Below are 15,230 nucleotides of genomic sequence, written 5' to 3'. Positions count from 1 at the left end.
AGGCGCTCAGTAGTTACTGAATAAATGACACAAAACAAGGGTCCCAGCGGTCCTCTGAGTTTGACGGGAAACGCTGGGGTCGTGAGGTCGAATGGACGGGCGTCAGAGAGCGGAACCTAGAGTGTGTACAGGAAGACTGGACGGGGAGATTCAGAGAGGAGAACGCTCAACTTTGGGGAGAGAATGAGGCCAGACGGGTCTAGCTAGCACTCTTTGGCTCCGCCCCCTTCCAGGCTGCTCCCAGACCCCGCCCCCTGGCTCCAGCCCCGCGGAAGCAACAACCTCAAGTGTCTGAGCCTCCCCCGCGCAGGGTGCGCCCCGCACGCTTTATCCTGCCCCGGAGCAGCGCGAGCACCCAGCCCTCGTTCCACAGCCGCTGCGAGATGCTGCGCTCCACGTCCACCGTCACCCTGCTCCCAGGCGGCAGCGCCAAGTCTCCTGGGACGCCCAGTAGGAGGGTGAGTAGCTAGCTGGAGAAGGAGCTGCCGGGTTCTCCTGCACCCATCCCTGTTGGCCCCTCTGTAGAGATGTGGGGAGGAGGATAGTTTAGGGGTCAGCTGCAGGCCGCAGACATCTCAACTTGGCTCAAGTTTCCTGGCCTATTCCAGATTGCACAGTGACCCTCTCTCTGGACACCCCAGCGTCTGGAAGAGAGGACTTAGGGGACTTTCTGGAATGCCCAGAACTTCCCTCTCTTTCTTGTCTCCACTGTCAAGCCAAGATTAAACGTGGCACTAGTGAAAAGATGGCAAGGAAGAGGTTTCTGAGGTCCTTATCATGAGAAGCACAAGTAATGAATGTATTTACAATGCCAACTCTCCTCCATCTCTTGGTTCGGAGCATCGTCCGTCTGTCCATCCACCAGTGATAGAGTGCCTCTGGTTCAGGAGCCGCTTGTCGAAGGTAGCCTGTCTGCAGGCCAGAGCTGAGCAGCTGACCACCCTCAGTGGGGCAGGACTTAGTTTATGCAGGCAGGCAGTTTCTTCTTTGTGGCATCGGGGCCAGTCTTAAAGTCCTGGGCATCCTCTCCAGGGAGGTTTCCCTATGGAAATCTGGTTAGCCACTGTCTCTGCACAGTCTGCTCTCACCTCCTAATCTCCTCACGCTTCCTTCATGAGAGAACGACCGGACTAGTCAGGTTCACATTCCATGCCCTTTCTAAGACCAGGGCCTCAGAGAACACTGTCAGAGCCTGGGCTGTAGCTTTCGAGTCTTGGTGTCATGATACTGAGTTCTCACCTAGTCTCTAATCGGGTTTCTCCACAGTTCATTTGAACTGGTTAAGTCCAGACCAAAAACCCCTTCTGTAGTCAGGCCAGTTTGCTTGGCCTGTAGATGCTCTTGTTGGCGGCTATCTTTCTTCAAAATACACAAAAGGCATGTGTTGCTTTTGGGTGTGGGCCAAGTGATGTGTGTGTGTGTGTGTGTGTGTGTGTGTGCATGGTAGACACCCAAGGCTGACAGAACTCTGGTTGTTTGATCATTAACTTCATAAAGTAAGCATCACATTTGGTTAGTCCAACCATAGTCCTGCCTTACTGCAAAAAGAGTGTTTGACCTTTCCCATGGAAAGCTTTGTTAATTAGAACAAAATTTTGGTTGACAAAACATGAAACCATTGAACATATAGCCCTGAGCTGTGTACAGTACTCCCTCTCCCCTGGGGGATGCTGGGTGAGGTAGATAGTGGGATCCTATGGGTGAATACAGATGTGGGCGAATACAGATGTGACTATGCATTCAGAGCATCTTTGAGAATTTTGCCCTTGAATGGTACTTTGGTGTCTGGACACACTGTTGAGTAAGATTATACCAAAACTTTAGGCTGAAGAACTCAGGCTTCTGACTGGAGCATCCTGTCACCTCTAAAGGCTCCAGGTGCTGTGTGTGCATGTGTGTGTGTGTGTTGGCGCTGGCGGGGAAGCTATGTGTTGGGAAGCTAAGGTGTGTTGATTGACTAACTGACTCACTGAATATTTATAGATCTATTTCTGTGTGTTGTAAGGCTGGGTGCTTGGCTCCACTCCGTTCCTTGAGGCAGACATTGTCACAGATGATATACAGTGGTGATTTTTGTTGTGAGCAGGGTGTTTCCAGGGCCCAGTGACACTAGAAGGAAGTCTCTTTCTGAGGTGTGTGAGGCAAGCCTCTCCCTGAAGGTGAGCTGATGGTCTTCCAGCAGGAGCAGGCATTTGAAGCCAATTAACACGACTGATTGTGAAAAGAGAATTATCATTCCTCTCAGTGGATGCTTGACATAGACTGTATGGTAATGTGTGTCAGACCTGCTTTGGAACAAAACACCTATTAAAAAAAAAGCTTTTTAGAAACACAAGAAAATAAATTATACACTAAATGAGTAACCATGAGAAATGTTTCTGAAATTGAAAAGTTTTCAAGAAATCCTGTATCCTCTCATCTCTTCCCTGGGATCGGACACAAGATGATCTCAAACCTTCCGGGGCTTGAGAATACTTTGGGGCGTGTTCAACCTGTTACTCTTGGGCTGCTCATGGTGGTCAAGGGTAGCTATGAATGTCCAACACCAAATCATGAACGTTCTTAAAACACTGTGAGATGCTTTTGTTTGTTTGGAAATTCAACTGCTTGGTTCGTGCGTGTGAACTTTGTGTAGGACAATGCCGAGCCTCAAAGTCAAAAGGTCTGCTTGCTATTAAAATAGACCGGCTTTATCCAAAGGGCTTATCAAAGTGAAAAGCAGGCCTTGCTGTCGCAGACGTCAAGCCAACCAGAAGTAGTGGTGGCCGCTGACGCTGTGCAGGAGCTGCCCTGAGTCAGCTGCGGGGGCAGTGCGGCCAACCAGGCTGTCACAGGTCACCCTTTGTTCAGCGACTGCCACCTGCAAATGTACTTACTTCCCTCTTATCTGAAATCATCCCCGGGGGAGGGGGGAGCCTGGTGGAGAGGGTGATTTCTGTTAGTGGATAAACAAAACACCAAGAAACATTCATACACGCTAACCAGTGGGAATTGAAAAAGGAAAAAGCTCTTACCTTCAAACCAGTTGTGCACTAAAAATAGCTTTATCTATGGCAACCGTGGGAAGATAAAGTGTTTGGAGAATAAGTACAGCTAGAAAGATGACCTTGGGGGAATGTGGGGGCGGAATTTAAAAAAAAAATAGCCTACATGAAGGGCTTCATTGATTTGGAAAGGGATTTTGTAATTGAAGGTTAGCCTCACAGCCTAGGTTTTTGAAATGAAGTCAGTTGTGTGGCCAGGTTGTGTGCCGGGAGTGGAAGGCAGCTCATCCTCTGGGCTGTGAGGTCTACCACCTGTCACAGGGGCTCTCCCGCACTGGACCCTGTCGAGAAGACGACACTTGGCTGCTTAGAGCTGGGTATTGTGACTCCTTGGTGGAGTGAAAAAGCCCAACGAAAACAAACCCAAACAAGGCCCTAAGGTAAGAGTGTTTCCTAGCCAGCCCTTCCCTTGGCAAAGGACTTCTCTCTTAAGACCCAGCCCAGGCCTGTCCATCATCACTCCCTGCTGCTGGTGCTGTACTCACCAGAGCCTCCTTCCTGCCTCGTTGGTTCAAAAACAAGGAATTCCCCTTGACTGGCATGTGAAAGGGGCTGGCAGGTGTTTGCCCAGCTTCCTCTTCTCAATGGAGGAAACAGTCTACGTAGCTCTGTATCCTGTACCCTGGGGAATCCAGGGAGGGAATGGGTACACAATTCTACTGTTCTGTAGGATCTGGGGAAGGGACATGGGGTTCGGGTGGAATTCAGCCTCAGATGGAAGGAAGCCGATTGCAGTATTGACTGCGGGGAGGGAGGAGACTTTCATTGCATTCAGAAAACTGCCTGGGTCCTGCTTGGGATCCTTTGAGCCAATTCCTGACAGGCTAGGCTGTGGTCTTATGTGGCATCACTAGAACTTAACCCAAACACCTCTGGCACTAGCATCTGACAGTTACAGGCTCAGAAAAACACCAACCTCTCCCTTCTTTTGTTTTTCTATCTTGCCTTGTTTAGTGTAGGGTGGTCTGACTTGGGGCTCTGAAGGACACTTGTATTATGGAGAGTTCCATGTTTATTCTGCAGTATATAGAATGAAAGTCTAGGCTTTCCTAGGCCACTGCAGAGGCCTAAATGTGTCCCTGTTGATGTTTTCCTGTGCTGTGCACCCACAGCCCAGCAAAGGGACCTGGAGCTCTGTGTCCCCACCAAGCTTCTTGGCGGTTGGCACCCCCTTCCAAGTCAGTGAGCCTCAGTTGCCTGCCTGATTGAGTTCAAGAGCTGACTTTGCTAGAGTTGGACCTGGGGTTCAGCCTGAAGTACTTCATCCATTACCAGCTTTGTGGCTTAAAAAGACCCCAGTACTTTTCCAGCATGTAGGAGAATAACACAGTGGTGTTTGTCTCTTTCCCTCTTCCGATGAGCTCTGTGTCCCAAATGTCAATCATATCGCTGACTCAGATCCACTCTTTATGGAAGAGAATGATCTTTTCCACCATGAAAAACCCAGCCACCTGGTTCTGCCTCGGGAGCCTCTGTAAAGCCGAACTCCTGGTGTGATGTCCAGGCCCCTGACCTGACTCTGGCCTTTCTTGTCCTGTATCTCTGCAATTCCCAGGTGGTCAAGCTCCCACCTCCCACTCCTGAGCTTCCAATGCAGTTTTTCCTCTTTTCTTCTTGCCTCTCTGCTGTTGAGACTCTGAATCTGCCCTGAACCCTCATTTCCTCAGCTTGTGCAACCCACACTTGTGTGGAGCTGAGTGACCACTTGAGAAGAAGCTCTAGAGCTTCACTGTGTTAACGTGGGGCTCCCCACACAAGCGCAGGCCCTGAGTTCAAGACCGAGTCCATGTAAGCGGCTACGTGGGCTCAGTAATGCGGTGGCAGACACAAGTAGATCCCTTGGGATTGCCTGCCTACTTGGTGACTTCCAGGCTACTGAGAGACCAAGTTTCAGTAAAAACCAAGGTGGGTGGCACAAGGTATAATGACATCCAGGGTCCCCAAAAAAACCCTACTTTGCATACATTTTGGAAAGGAGAATGTAGGAAGAGACGTCCTGGGATGAAGGCAGCCTGATGCTTTTGTCCTACCTGGAAGGAAGCTGGTGACAAGTGGGTAGGAATGAGAAGGGTGATAGACAGTTCTGGCCAGGTCACCCAAGTGTCCTCCTTGCCTCTTCCTCTGCCATGGTTGGAATTTCATTTATTGGCTTAATTTGGTGACTCTCAACCTTGGTTACGCAGGGACTTACTAGGCAACTTGAAACAGTTATGTCTGGGTCTCCCTCAGAACCAATCAGGCTTTGAACTGTATGGAACATGCGTGGAAAGGAAGGCCTAGCCCCATCCTTATTGAGAAGCAGCCCACGCAACCGTGAGTTCCTTTGAGGATAAGTGTCTCTCAAAGCTTTGCTTCCCCTTATGGATTCTTAGAAAGGCAGATATTTGGGGCAGCCAGTAAGGCCCCTTGGGCCTGTGGATAGCCATCAGGGTTATGGGTGGGGCAGGGCCAGGGGGTCAAAACGCTGCTAGATGTACTGGAATTTTTGTGTGCATTCATCTTTCTTCTCGGATCTTAGCACTTTGAGTGCATTCTGTGGCCAGGACAGAAGCGATCCAGAGAGCGTTGAGAGAGCAAGGGGTGCCCCCTGCCCCCCTCTCGGTGGCTTTTGTGTGGCAGCAGGCCTGACAGGAGAAAGAAGGGCCCTTTCTCATGGTGAGGGGAGGCTGGATGCTGCACTTCAGGCAGGCTGGCCTGTTTTGTTAGCTAAGAGTGGATTTCACCGTGGCCTACAAAATCTGAATGGTTCTTATCTAGCCCTTTATATAGAAAGCTGACCCCACCTTGCCATAGATAATGAAGCTACAAGTTCAGGGTCACAGCAGACCTTATCTAGATGGTGCCTGTTCCCACACAGTCTGACAGGCAGGTTCCAGAGGGTGGACACTTGTGTTAAACAGGGAGTGAAGGTCCGTCCTCCAGCCACACCCACTAAGGCCACACCTGCTGTTGTCAAGGGTAGCTTGGCTGGGACCCACAATAGGCGTGGACCAGACCCGAGGGAAACATAAATGCATTTGGTTCATTTCTTTATAGAAATCCAATTTGCAAACTGATTAGCAAACTCTTGTCACTGCCCTGGGTCATCTCCCCTTGAGATAGGACCCCCCGCCCCCGTGAGCCCCAATATCAAGAAGCTGAGAGTAAAAAGGTAGGCAAAACCCCAGTGTGTCTCTAGAGGAGGACCTCGGCCTTCACAAAAAGGGTCACACGGGGCCCCAGAGGCTGCCCTGAGCTCCCCAGGTGCCCTGAGCTACAAACAAAGGCTGGATTATACCTTTCTTTCGCGAGGGTGACCTGAATGCTGGTTGCTCTTCTCTTGCCTTCCCTCCCAAGAGGGTGACTCTGAAGACAGTGAGAATCTCTAGGGAGTTTCAGGTATGGTCTCCTTTGTTTGAGTCCACCCCTCAAACTATCCAACCGAACTGCACTGATACCCTGCTAGGCCCTGGAAAGGCTATAAACTCATCCTGGTTAAACACTTGCCTTGTCTCAACCTGTGTCTTTCCTTCCATCCATTCTGTAGGGCAGGGAGGACTAGGAGACACCTTATTCAGCTTAATAGTTGAAACGAACTCATATTTCAGTGCGAGTCTCTAGCCCTTGGGGCCCTGCATTCATCTCACCTGCGAACCAAATAGCTCAGGTTAACTTGCCACTGTCTGGACATGTCAGGTTTGAGCGGTACCTGGGCTGCCTTGGAACATCTTGCCTGGAAGATGTCTGTTGTTTGGTGGTGATGGATTTCCCAGACCTCAGTGACCTGGCAAGTCCTCTCTGTCCTTTTATGCCCAGCTCACGTGGCGTTTCTAGGTGCTACCTTTCTCATAGAGTCCCACTTCCAGTTAAGATTAAAGTTCTCCTTCACTTATCCCTAGAATAGGAACACTTGCCGAATCCTAACATGTGCCAGAGACTGCTCAATACTCTTAACACGTGCCAGCTAATTTAACCTTCATACTTGAAAGAGAATTCAGTGTTCTTAGCTATATTTTACAACTAAGGTAACTGGAACACTGAGGGTGAGGCCACTTTCTGGGTTTCATAGCCAGTGCCAAAACCAGTAGTATAACCGAAGAAATTTAGGCCCTGATGCTTTCCTCTCTAAGCTACTCTGCCTCTCACTGCCATGCATCGGCTATGCTAACCATGTTTCTTAGTAGCCTATTTGAGAATACGAATAGTTTACGAGCTCCTGGGGGTACAGCAGCTTCTTTGTTATCACAGTCCCTTTCTAGCCCGTAAAAAATTGTTTACAAGTTGTGGGAGCTCAGTGATCAAAGAATGGGGCATGCTGTGTCCAGCTCCTTTCTTTGACCCGCTGCACTAGAACGTTGCTTCCAGGGGTGGATGGGGAGACAGCAATGGTGTGTAAACTGCTGCTCTCCAGTGTTCAGAGCTCAAGGACTGAGCTGGCTGCTGAGGGCACCCCTGGGTATAAACTGTCCTAACTACCTCTTGAGCACTGTTGAGCCTGGGAAAGCCCTGGGAGTTGTATATGAGTTCAGGAAGCCATACTGATTAGCATCATAAAATACTGAGATAAGCCACATTGGGCTCATGTTACTCAGGGGAGATTTGCCGCAGGGAAGATGGGTAAAGGGAGGTGGACTATGCCCAGTCACTCTAGTGGGCAGGGTTCAGGGGTCAGTTCCTTATTAGAGCTTGTATTAGGAATTCAGAATACTTTATCTGCTGCTCCTGAAGCTATCCAGTTTAGAAAGAGTTAGCACCCCTCCATACATATTCTCTTTTAGTTTTTACTATTGTTGTTACTACTATAATTATTTGTGTGTGTGTGTGTGTGTGTGTGCTGTACATAAATGAGAGGCCAGAAGAGTGCGTGCATCTGGCGTCCTCTGTTGCCCTCCACCTATCCTTTGAGATAGAATCTCTCCCCACACCTGGCACTCTTATTTTTTCAGATATGTTGCAAGCAATCCTCCTGTCTCCATTCCCCTCAAAATCAGGGTTACAGGTGTGGATGGGTTGCTTAGCTTGATATGTGGCTTCTGGAAACCGAACTTTGGTCTTCATGATTGGGAAAAAAAATGCTTTTAATCATTGAGCGACCACTCCAGGTCCCTCTTATTATTTTAACTTAAAAACTACTTGTAATATTTGCAAGCAACACAGACCCCCCTTTTTCAGGGGGAGATAAACAGCATTAACAGTTGTGCTGTTATAAAATAATACTCCCCCCCATTTAAATCTACATTAATTGTAAGAGTGTGTTTGAAAGCAAAAATGGGATTAGTTTTAACATTTTGTTCTGTAACTTTCTTTTTCTCAATGGGATTATAAATCTTTAAGGCAGCTGTGTGATCCAAGCTCGGGTTAAGTTGCTTATGTATCGTTGACAGTGGGCTATTGGTCAGTCAGCATCTATTAAGAATAGGTGTGCTCTTTAATGTTCCCATCAAGCCCTCTACTGATGAGAGCAGATGCTTCAGAGAGGACCGGAGGGGTAGCCCCAGGCACCGTCACCTTCCCAGGACTCGTTTCATTTTTAGGTATTGTGTTTACTGTTGGCTTTGTGCCCCTCAGGGTGGCTCACAGCCCAGTCTGATGGACATGGTGTAGTTGCCCACTGTGGGAAGTATGTGGAGGAATGTCAGAGTTCAGGGAGGGTGGTGGGGAATGGTTCAACAATGGAGAAGGTCCATCTCACTTTTGGATGAATTAATATATAAGGTCTTTTTCCTGAAAATTATGGCCATTAGGGAACGCCCTTTAGGAACCATTGGCCAATGAAAGTCATTGTTTACCATCTCCTGTCCCAAATGCTATTGCCCAAATAGTTTCCATGGAAATGAGGGTCAGGAAGCCAAGTGGGCCTGTTTTGTTTTGGAGCGTGTAGGTTGAGGGCACAGTGATACTATCTAGATAGTAATAAAAATACTTTAACAAGGTTGGGGAGGTGACTCAGCCAATAGAGCGCTTGCTGAGCACGTGTGAGGACCTGAGTCTGGATCCTTAGAGCCCACTTAAGAACTGTAACCTGTCCACACGCCTGCAAAGAGAGATGCGGGTAGAGGCAGGAGAATCCCCAGAAACTCACGGGTCTGCTAGTCCATTGTGTGCAACAGCAAACAGCCAAGGTGCTCTCCCTCAAACGTGGTAGCCAGGGCTGACTCCAAGGTTGTTCTCTGACAACCTCGTACTGCGGCATGTGTGTGTTCATACTTTCAAACATAAATGTATGTGTATATGTGGATGCACACACACATAGATACACACACACACACACGCATTTCATCTCATCTTACTCTTGAAATTCAGAGAATAAATTTCCCAAGCCACTTAGCTAATGGATGTTGAAGCCTGCGTGCATGTATGCATTTGTGCATGTGAGTGCATATACATGTGTGTGCATCCCCATGTGTGTATGGAACACAGTGCAGTAGAAACATGCCTCCTCTCTTCTGTCAACAGATATGCCCTGGATCAGATTCAGCCTGGCAGAAATGATTTCCAAGAACCACAGATATGTATGGCCCACCTGGTGTGGCTTACACTTAATGTTTGTAAATGCCAGTCTGGTTTTAGCCGGGTGGAGTGGCCTGCAGTCAGAAGGTTGTTTTCCCTCCACAGGCAACACCGGGTTTTCCATTAGTGCTGTTGCCCATCCAGAAAGAGCTACCTGGTAGAATGGCTTGCTGTCCTCTTGGCCAACATGTCTGGCTATGAGCCTTGAAAGCTGGCTGTAAAGATGGCTGGGACAAAGGTAGCCCTGGATGTCAGGCCAGCTCCATCCCAAGGTCACTGGGAGAGGAAGCTTTCCCAAAAGAAAGTAAGGATGGAAAGGTTCCTTGAAACCTTGTCATGTGTTTTATCAGGGAAGACAGTAGTTAACAAAACCCAGGGCTTTGTACATGCTAGGCAATGACTTTTGGGGTTTGTTTTTTAAGACTCACTGTGTAATCCTGGCTGGCCTTCAATTTTTTATATAGACCAGGCTGGTCTTGAACTCACAAAGATCCCCCTTTCCCTATCTTCTGGGTCCTGGGATTGAAGGCATGTGCCACCATGCCCAGCATGGTAGTTTTTTGAGACAGGACCTCACTAAGTTGTTCAGGCTGGCTTTGAACTCATTTTGTCACCAAGTAATCCTTCATCTTCCATACTCCTGCCTCCACCTCCCACATAGTTGAGGATAGGGACCAGCACTGCCGGGCCTGAATTAGATAAGCATTTTAAAGGCCATGAGGCTTCTCCTTGTGCATCTGCCTCTGAACCGCCCACTTTTATAAGTTTACCAATAATTTTGGATAAGAATTATCTCTGTGATTTCATTTTTATTGATTGACTCTGTAAGGAGACGATGTGGCTCAGTGGACAGAGCTTGCATAAGGCCCTGGGTTCCATTCCCAGCACATAAACCAGGCATGGTGGTGCATGCCCCGTCAGATCTGCACTTGATAGGTGGAGGTAGGAAGAGCTGAAGGTCAAGATTACCCTTAGCTACATAGCAAGTTCCAGACCTACCTAGGATACATGAGACCCTGTCTCAGACAAAGCAAAGCAAAATACTCTAGACCCGTGGTTCTCAACTTGCGGCTCATGACCTCTTTGGCGAACCTCTATCTCCAAAAGTATTTACATGAGATTCATAACAGTAGCCAAATTACAGTTATGAAGTACAGTAAAAAAAACAATTTTATGGTTGGAGGCCACCACAGCATGAGGAACTGTCAAGAGGTCACAGTGCTAGGAAGGCAGAGAAGCATTGCCACATGGTTTCATAAGGCCATCTCGGAGGTACTAGGGGTGAGGGCGTACAGTGAATTATAGTGGGGCACAGCTTAATGTATAATAGGGGCCAAACAGCCTCCTGTGAGTCAGGCCCATGTGGTGGCAGACTGTGAACCTGCAGAACACAGGCCCTGCAGACTGGCCAGGTTCAAATCTTAGCTCTGCTGTCTCCTAGTGTGAGACCTCCATACAGCCTTGTCAGAGGTGACTTCCTAATCACTCAGTAAGCCTGGTAGGTAAGAGGACCTGTTCCGGAGGATTCTGTTCAATATTAGATGGATTTAGGGTCACTTAGCTGGTACCTGGCACACCACAAGCCCTGTGAAGGCATGTCCCATGGATGTTGTCACAGTCTTGTTACTAGTACACGGCTCTATTTTTAGTCAGGAAAATGACGGCTTAGGATCCCTCGCTGTCACCAGGCTCGTGGAAAATCTCACAAGCTGTAGCTCTCCTCAGGGGATGCTTAAATGCTTCTTTTGTGCTTAAACTGAAGAGAAATTGTATAATTTAGACTTTCTCATTGGGTCGGCTTGGCTTTGCAGTACTGAGATTGAACCCAGAGTTCCTGCCTGTTAGACCAGAGTTTTCCCATTGAGCCACACCCCCAGTGCTGGCCTCTTGGAAACCTTTATTCATGTATGTATGTGCATATGTATGTGTGTGTATGTATGTAGATAGATATGTGTGTGTGTGTGTGTGTGTGTGTGTGTGTTATATTTTATTTGTTTTTGAGGTAGGGTCCCACTAAGTCGGTCTGACTGTCCTGGGAACTTGCTATGTAGACCAGGCTGGCCTCGAACTCACAGAGATCCACCTGCCTCTGCCTTCTGAGATTAAAGATGTATACCACTATTCCTGGTCTTCCTTCCAAAATTACAGTGGACTTTATTGACAGCCTTTGATAAACTGACAGAGCGCTTCAGAGGTCAGTGACAGGTGCTCATGGTATTATTGCTAAAGAAGCTGTCAGATGTTCATGCCTCGTCAATTATGCTCTTGCTTCCCAGCCTTCCTTTTCTGTTAAAATCCCTTTGACCTTTCAGCAAACATGAGCAGTTTTGGCTTTCTTCGTCGTCGCCTCCTCCTCCTCCTCCTCCTCCTCCTCCTCCTCCTCCTCCTCCTCCTCCTCCTTCTCTCTAAAGTACCTCAGACATTACATTTGTTGCCTTAACTCTTCTTAGGTGTACAGGTTCATGGCTTTGCATGCATTTACATGACTGTGCCCCCCCCCCCGGCACTGCCAATTCTCCCATCGTCTCAGACTGAAGTTCTATACCCGCTAAATGCTACCTCCCCACCCTCCATCTCCTTAACTCCTGGCAGCACCTTCCACGCCCACTCTCGATGGGTGTGGCTGGTCTAGGTACGTCATGTAGAAGGTTGTTTTGCTCCGATATATTTGGCTTATTTCCAGTAGGATGTTGTCATGGTTCACCCATGCTGCGCTGTATCAGATCTACCTTCCCTTTTAAAGCTGAGTAGCATTCTGTTGTGTGTATATATTTGGCTCCGCCATCTGACAGTGGACATAATAAGTCACTTCTGTCTATTGTGAATATTGAATATGAATGTGATTAAAGAAACTTTATGAAAGTTGTGATCGGGCCGGTGAGAGGGCTCAGCAAGGAAAGGCTCCTCACCATGCAAGCCTGGCCTGAGTGTGGTCTCCAGGACCCACAGAAAGGAGAGAGGGCAGCACCTATCCCACAGAGTTGTCCTTTGCCCTGCCACCTGCATGTTGTGGCATACACACCCATGCACACACCCATGCACACACAACATGTAAAATAAAAGCCTGTGATTAACATTTCCATATCTGCTGTAGGAAAGTTAAATGCCTAGGCTAGAAAAGTAGAAAATGCGTCCAACCCCATCACAGGGAGTCTCTGACTTTAGACAAGAGGTAACTGCATTATATAATTTGGCTTCTATCTCCCTAGTGGATTTTGGTTTTTAATCTGTGAAATGAGATCATTTTAGGCATATTGTTATGAAACCCGAGCCATTTAAAAGTGTTTGAAATCCCTGAAGGTATTTAATAGCTCCTTGTTTGAGTGACGGGCTGCTAGTGGACGCTGTTGGTGGGCACCTGTGCCAGGCCATGCTGGTCTCACTCCTAGTCACCTTCCAGTGTGGTCAGTGTGATACGATGTGCCCATCGCTGTGGAATAGGCAGAGAGAGAGAGAGAGAGAGAGAGAGAGAGAGAGAGAGAGAGAGAGAGAGAGAGAGAGCGCGCGCCCAGGGCCTCTGGCTCCTTCTGACCCCGACTCATCCTAACTGGACCGTCCTCCACCTCTTTTAGGCAAACGTCTGCAGACTACGGCTCACCGTGCCTCCGGAGAGTCCAGCACCCCAGCAAACAGAAAAGAAAATTGAGAGGAAAGATCAGGTGAGTCTTCTCGGAGGCCAGGGCCTGTGGCTGGTCTATGTTAATGTGTCTCTCCGCTCACCAAAGCTGTTCCCCGAGCTATGCATTGGCTGCTGCTGAAGAAAAGGCCCTCAGCCTTCCACCCTGCGCTCCCAGCTGCCTCTGCAGCCTTGTGCCCAGCCCTTGTTTCCTGGGAAACACTGTGGCTCTGGGTAACCTCCCAGCTGTGGGCACACTGGACTTAGTGTCAGGTGCTGTGGCAGGGAAGATGGTATTTCCTGGAATGGCCGGTGTGGTGGAGTCAAAGGGCCTTTTGTAAGTTTCTGGAACAGGAGCACCAGGCTGGAAGGCTGGCTCTGGCTGGCAGGAAGAGCCCAGCAGGCAGCTGAGCATGGTCTTGGCTGGATACAAGAGGAAACCTACAAACACTTCTGTGTCACTTCTGAAGTCAGTGCTGGTACCATGCAGATAACCATGGTCTTACCTTTGCTTTAGAAGGACTTGCAGTTTTTCAGGTGGGACAGGTATATACACAAACAATGGTCATGTCGTGTCCCATGTGTTCCTATCTGGGAACATAGAGGTGGCGCTAAGTGACTCTGGCAGGTGGCAGAAGTGTAGGCTTAACAAATAAATGGGAGGGCCTGCTTAGCGCTCTACCTGTGTTCCAGGTGATGCCATTTTCTCATTCCTAAGCCGTGAGTGAACATACCAGTAAACAAGGCAATGGCTGTCACTCACGGAGCTGATATTCTAGTTGGGTGGGAATGAAAGCAAACAAAATAATGATGTACTTTCTGGGGAGACAGCATCAGAGAAAGGGATAGGCATGCCAGACACTAGGCAGTCCTTCTTCTGGTGGGTGTTTTATATGAACATAAAATAAAATAATAGGTTATAAATTTCATGGGTAGAATTATGAGATTATAACTTCTTGAAATGCAAGCTTCACTTTCGAGGTAACCAATACCGTAGTGAACCATGAATAAGGAAGCTTCCTGTAGACTAGTAGGAGGCTGCTAGTGTCCCAGAGTTTGTGGTGTGTTTGTTGTGTCTCTCCTGTCCTGTTGTGCTCTTCTCCTAATTTTGTGTGTATGTGTGTGTTCATGTATGTCTGCATGTGCCTGTGGTGATCAGAGGCAGACATTGGGTGTCTACTTCAGTTGCTCTCCATCTTATTTCTTCTCTCTCTCTCTCAAAATTTTCAAATTTTATTTATAAGTGTTTTGTCTGCATGTGTGTGTGCAACACATGTGTGCCTGATGCCCTCAGAAGTCAGAAGAGGATGTTGGATTCCTTGGAACTGACGTTATGGATGGTTGTGAGCCGCCATGTGGGTGTTGGGAACTACATCCAGGTCCTCTGCAAGAACAAGAGCACTTAGACCATGGAGCCGTTTCTTCTAGCCTACTTGTTCATTTTTCAGATAGGGTCTCTCTAAGTATTCCTGACTGTCCTGGAACTCAGTGTAGGACAGTCTGGCCCCAAACTTATAGAGATCTACCTGCCTCTGGCTCCTGAGTATGGATTACAGGTGTGCATTACCGTGCCTGGCCTTATTTCTTGAGATGGGGGTCTCTCTCTGAAGGCGGAGCTTACCAGTTTGCCATGGAGCTCTGGGGATTTGCCTCTCTTTTAATGTGACTGCTGATCTGAGGTCCTCAAGATTGCACAGCAAGCCCTTTGCTAACTGAGACATCTTTGCAGCTCCCTCTTCTCACTTTCTATCAAAGTCAACAAGTTATCAGTGATGATGCAAAGGGCAGAGAGGCAGAGGAAGTAGGGGAGGGTGAAGTTATGGCCAGAAAGCCATGAGAGAATGTAAACTTTGACCTGCTTCAAAGGAGAGGAAGTGTCTCACCAACAGCACTGGGAAGAATGTTGGTTCCAGCAGGTGGAGTGGGGACAGGGGAAGGGCAAGGTAGACCTGGTTCTGGAAATCAGGCTGCACCAGTGAGGAACTGGCCAAGGCCCTAGGAGATGGTTTTATTTTATTTTTTTATTAAAGATTTGTTTATTTTTATCTTGTGTGTTTTGCCTATATGTGCATATGTGTACC

General features: G+C 48.2%; 1 protein-coding gene across 1 annotated transcript in view; it reads left to right on the top strand.

Moving 5' to 3' along the window:
- The first annotated feature begins 273 nt into the window (after nt 1–273).
- Myzap (myocardial zonula adherens protein) overlaps nt 274–15,230 on the top strand; it is an 88,476-nt gene continuing 73,519 nt past the window's right edge. The window contains exons 1-2 of the mRNA XM_050126854.1: nt 274–458; nt 13,106–13,192. Of these exons, the coding sequence (XP_049982811.1) occupies nt 384–458; nt 13,106–13,192 (162 nt within the window). The 5' untranslated portion in view covers nt 274–383. The remainder of the gene's footprint in view (nt 459–13,105; nt 13,193–15,230) is intronic.

The sequence above is a fragment of the Alexandromys fortis genome, unplaced genomic scaffold (assembly GCF_014885135.2).
Source record: "Alexandromys fortis isolate MF-2015 unplaced genomic scaffold, M_Fortis_MF-2015_v1.1 scaffold_22, whole genome shotgun sequence".
NCBI classification, from domain to species: domain Eukaryota; kingdom Metazoa; phylum Chordata; class Mammalia; order Rodentia; family Cricetidae; genus Alexandromys; species Alexandromys fortis.
Note: the sequence above shows the minus strand (reverse complement) of the source record. Positions and strands in the feature narration are given on the sequence as shown.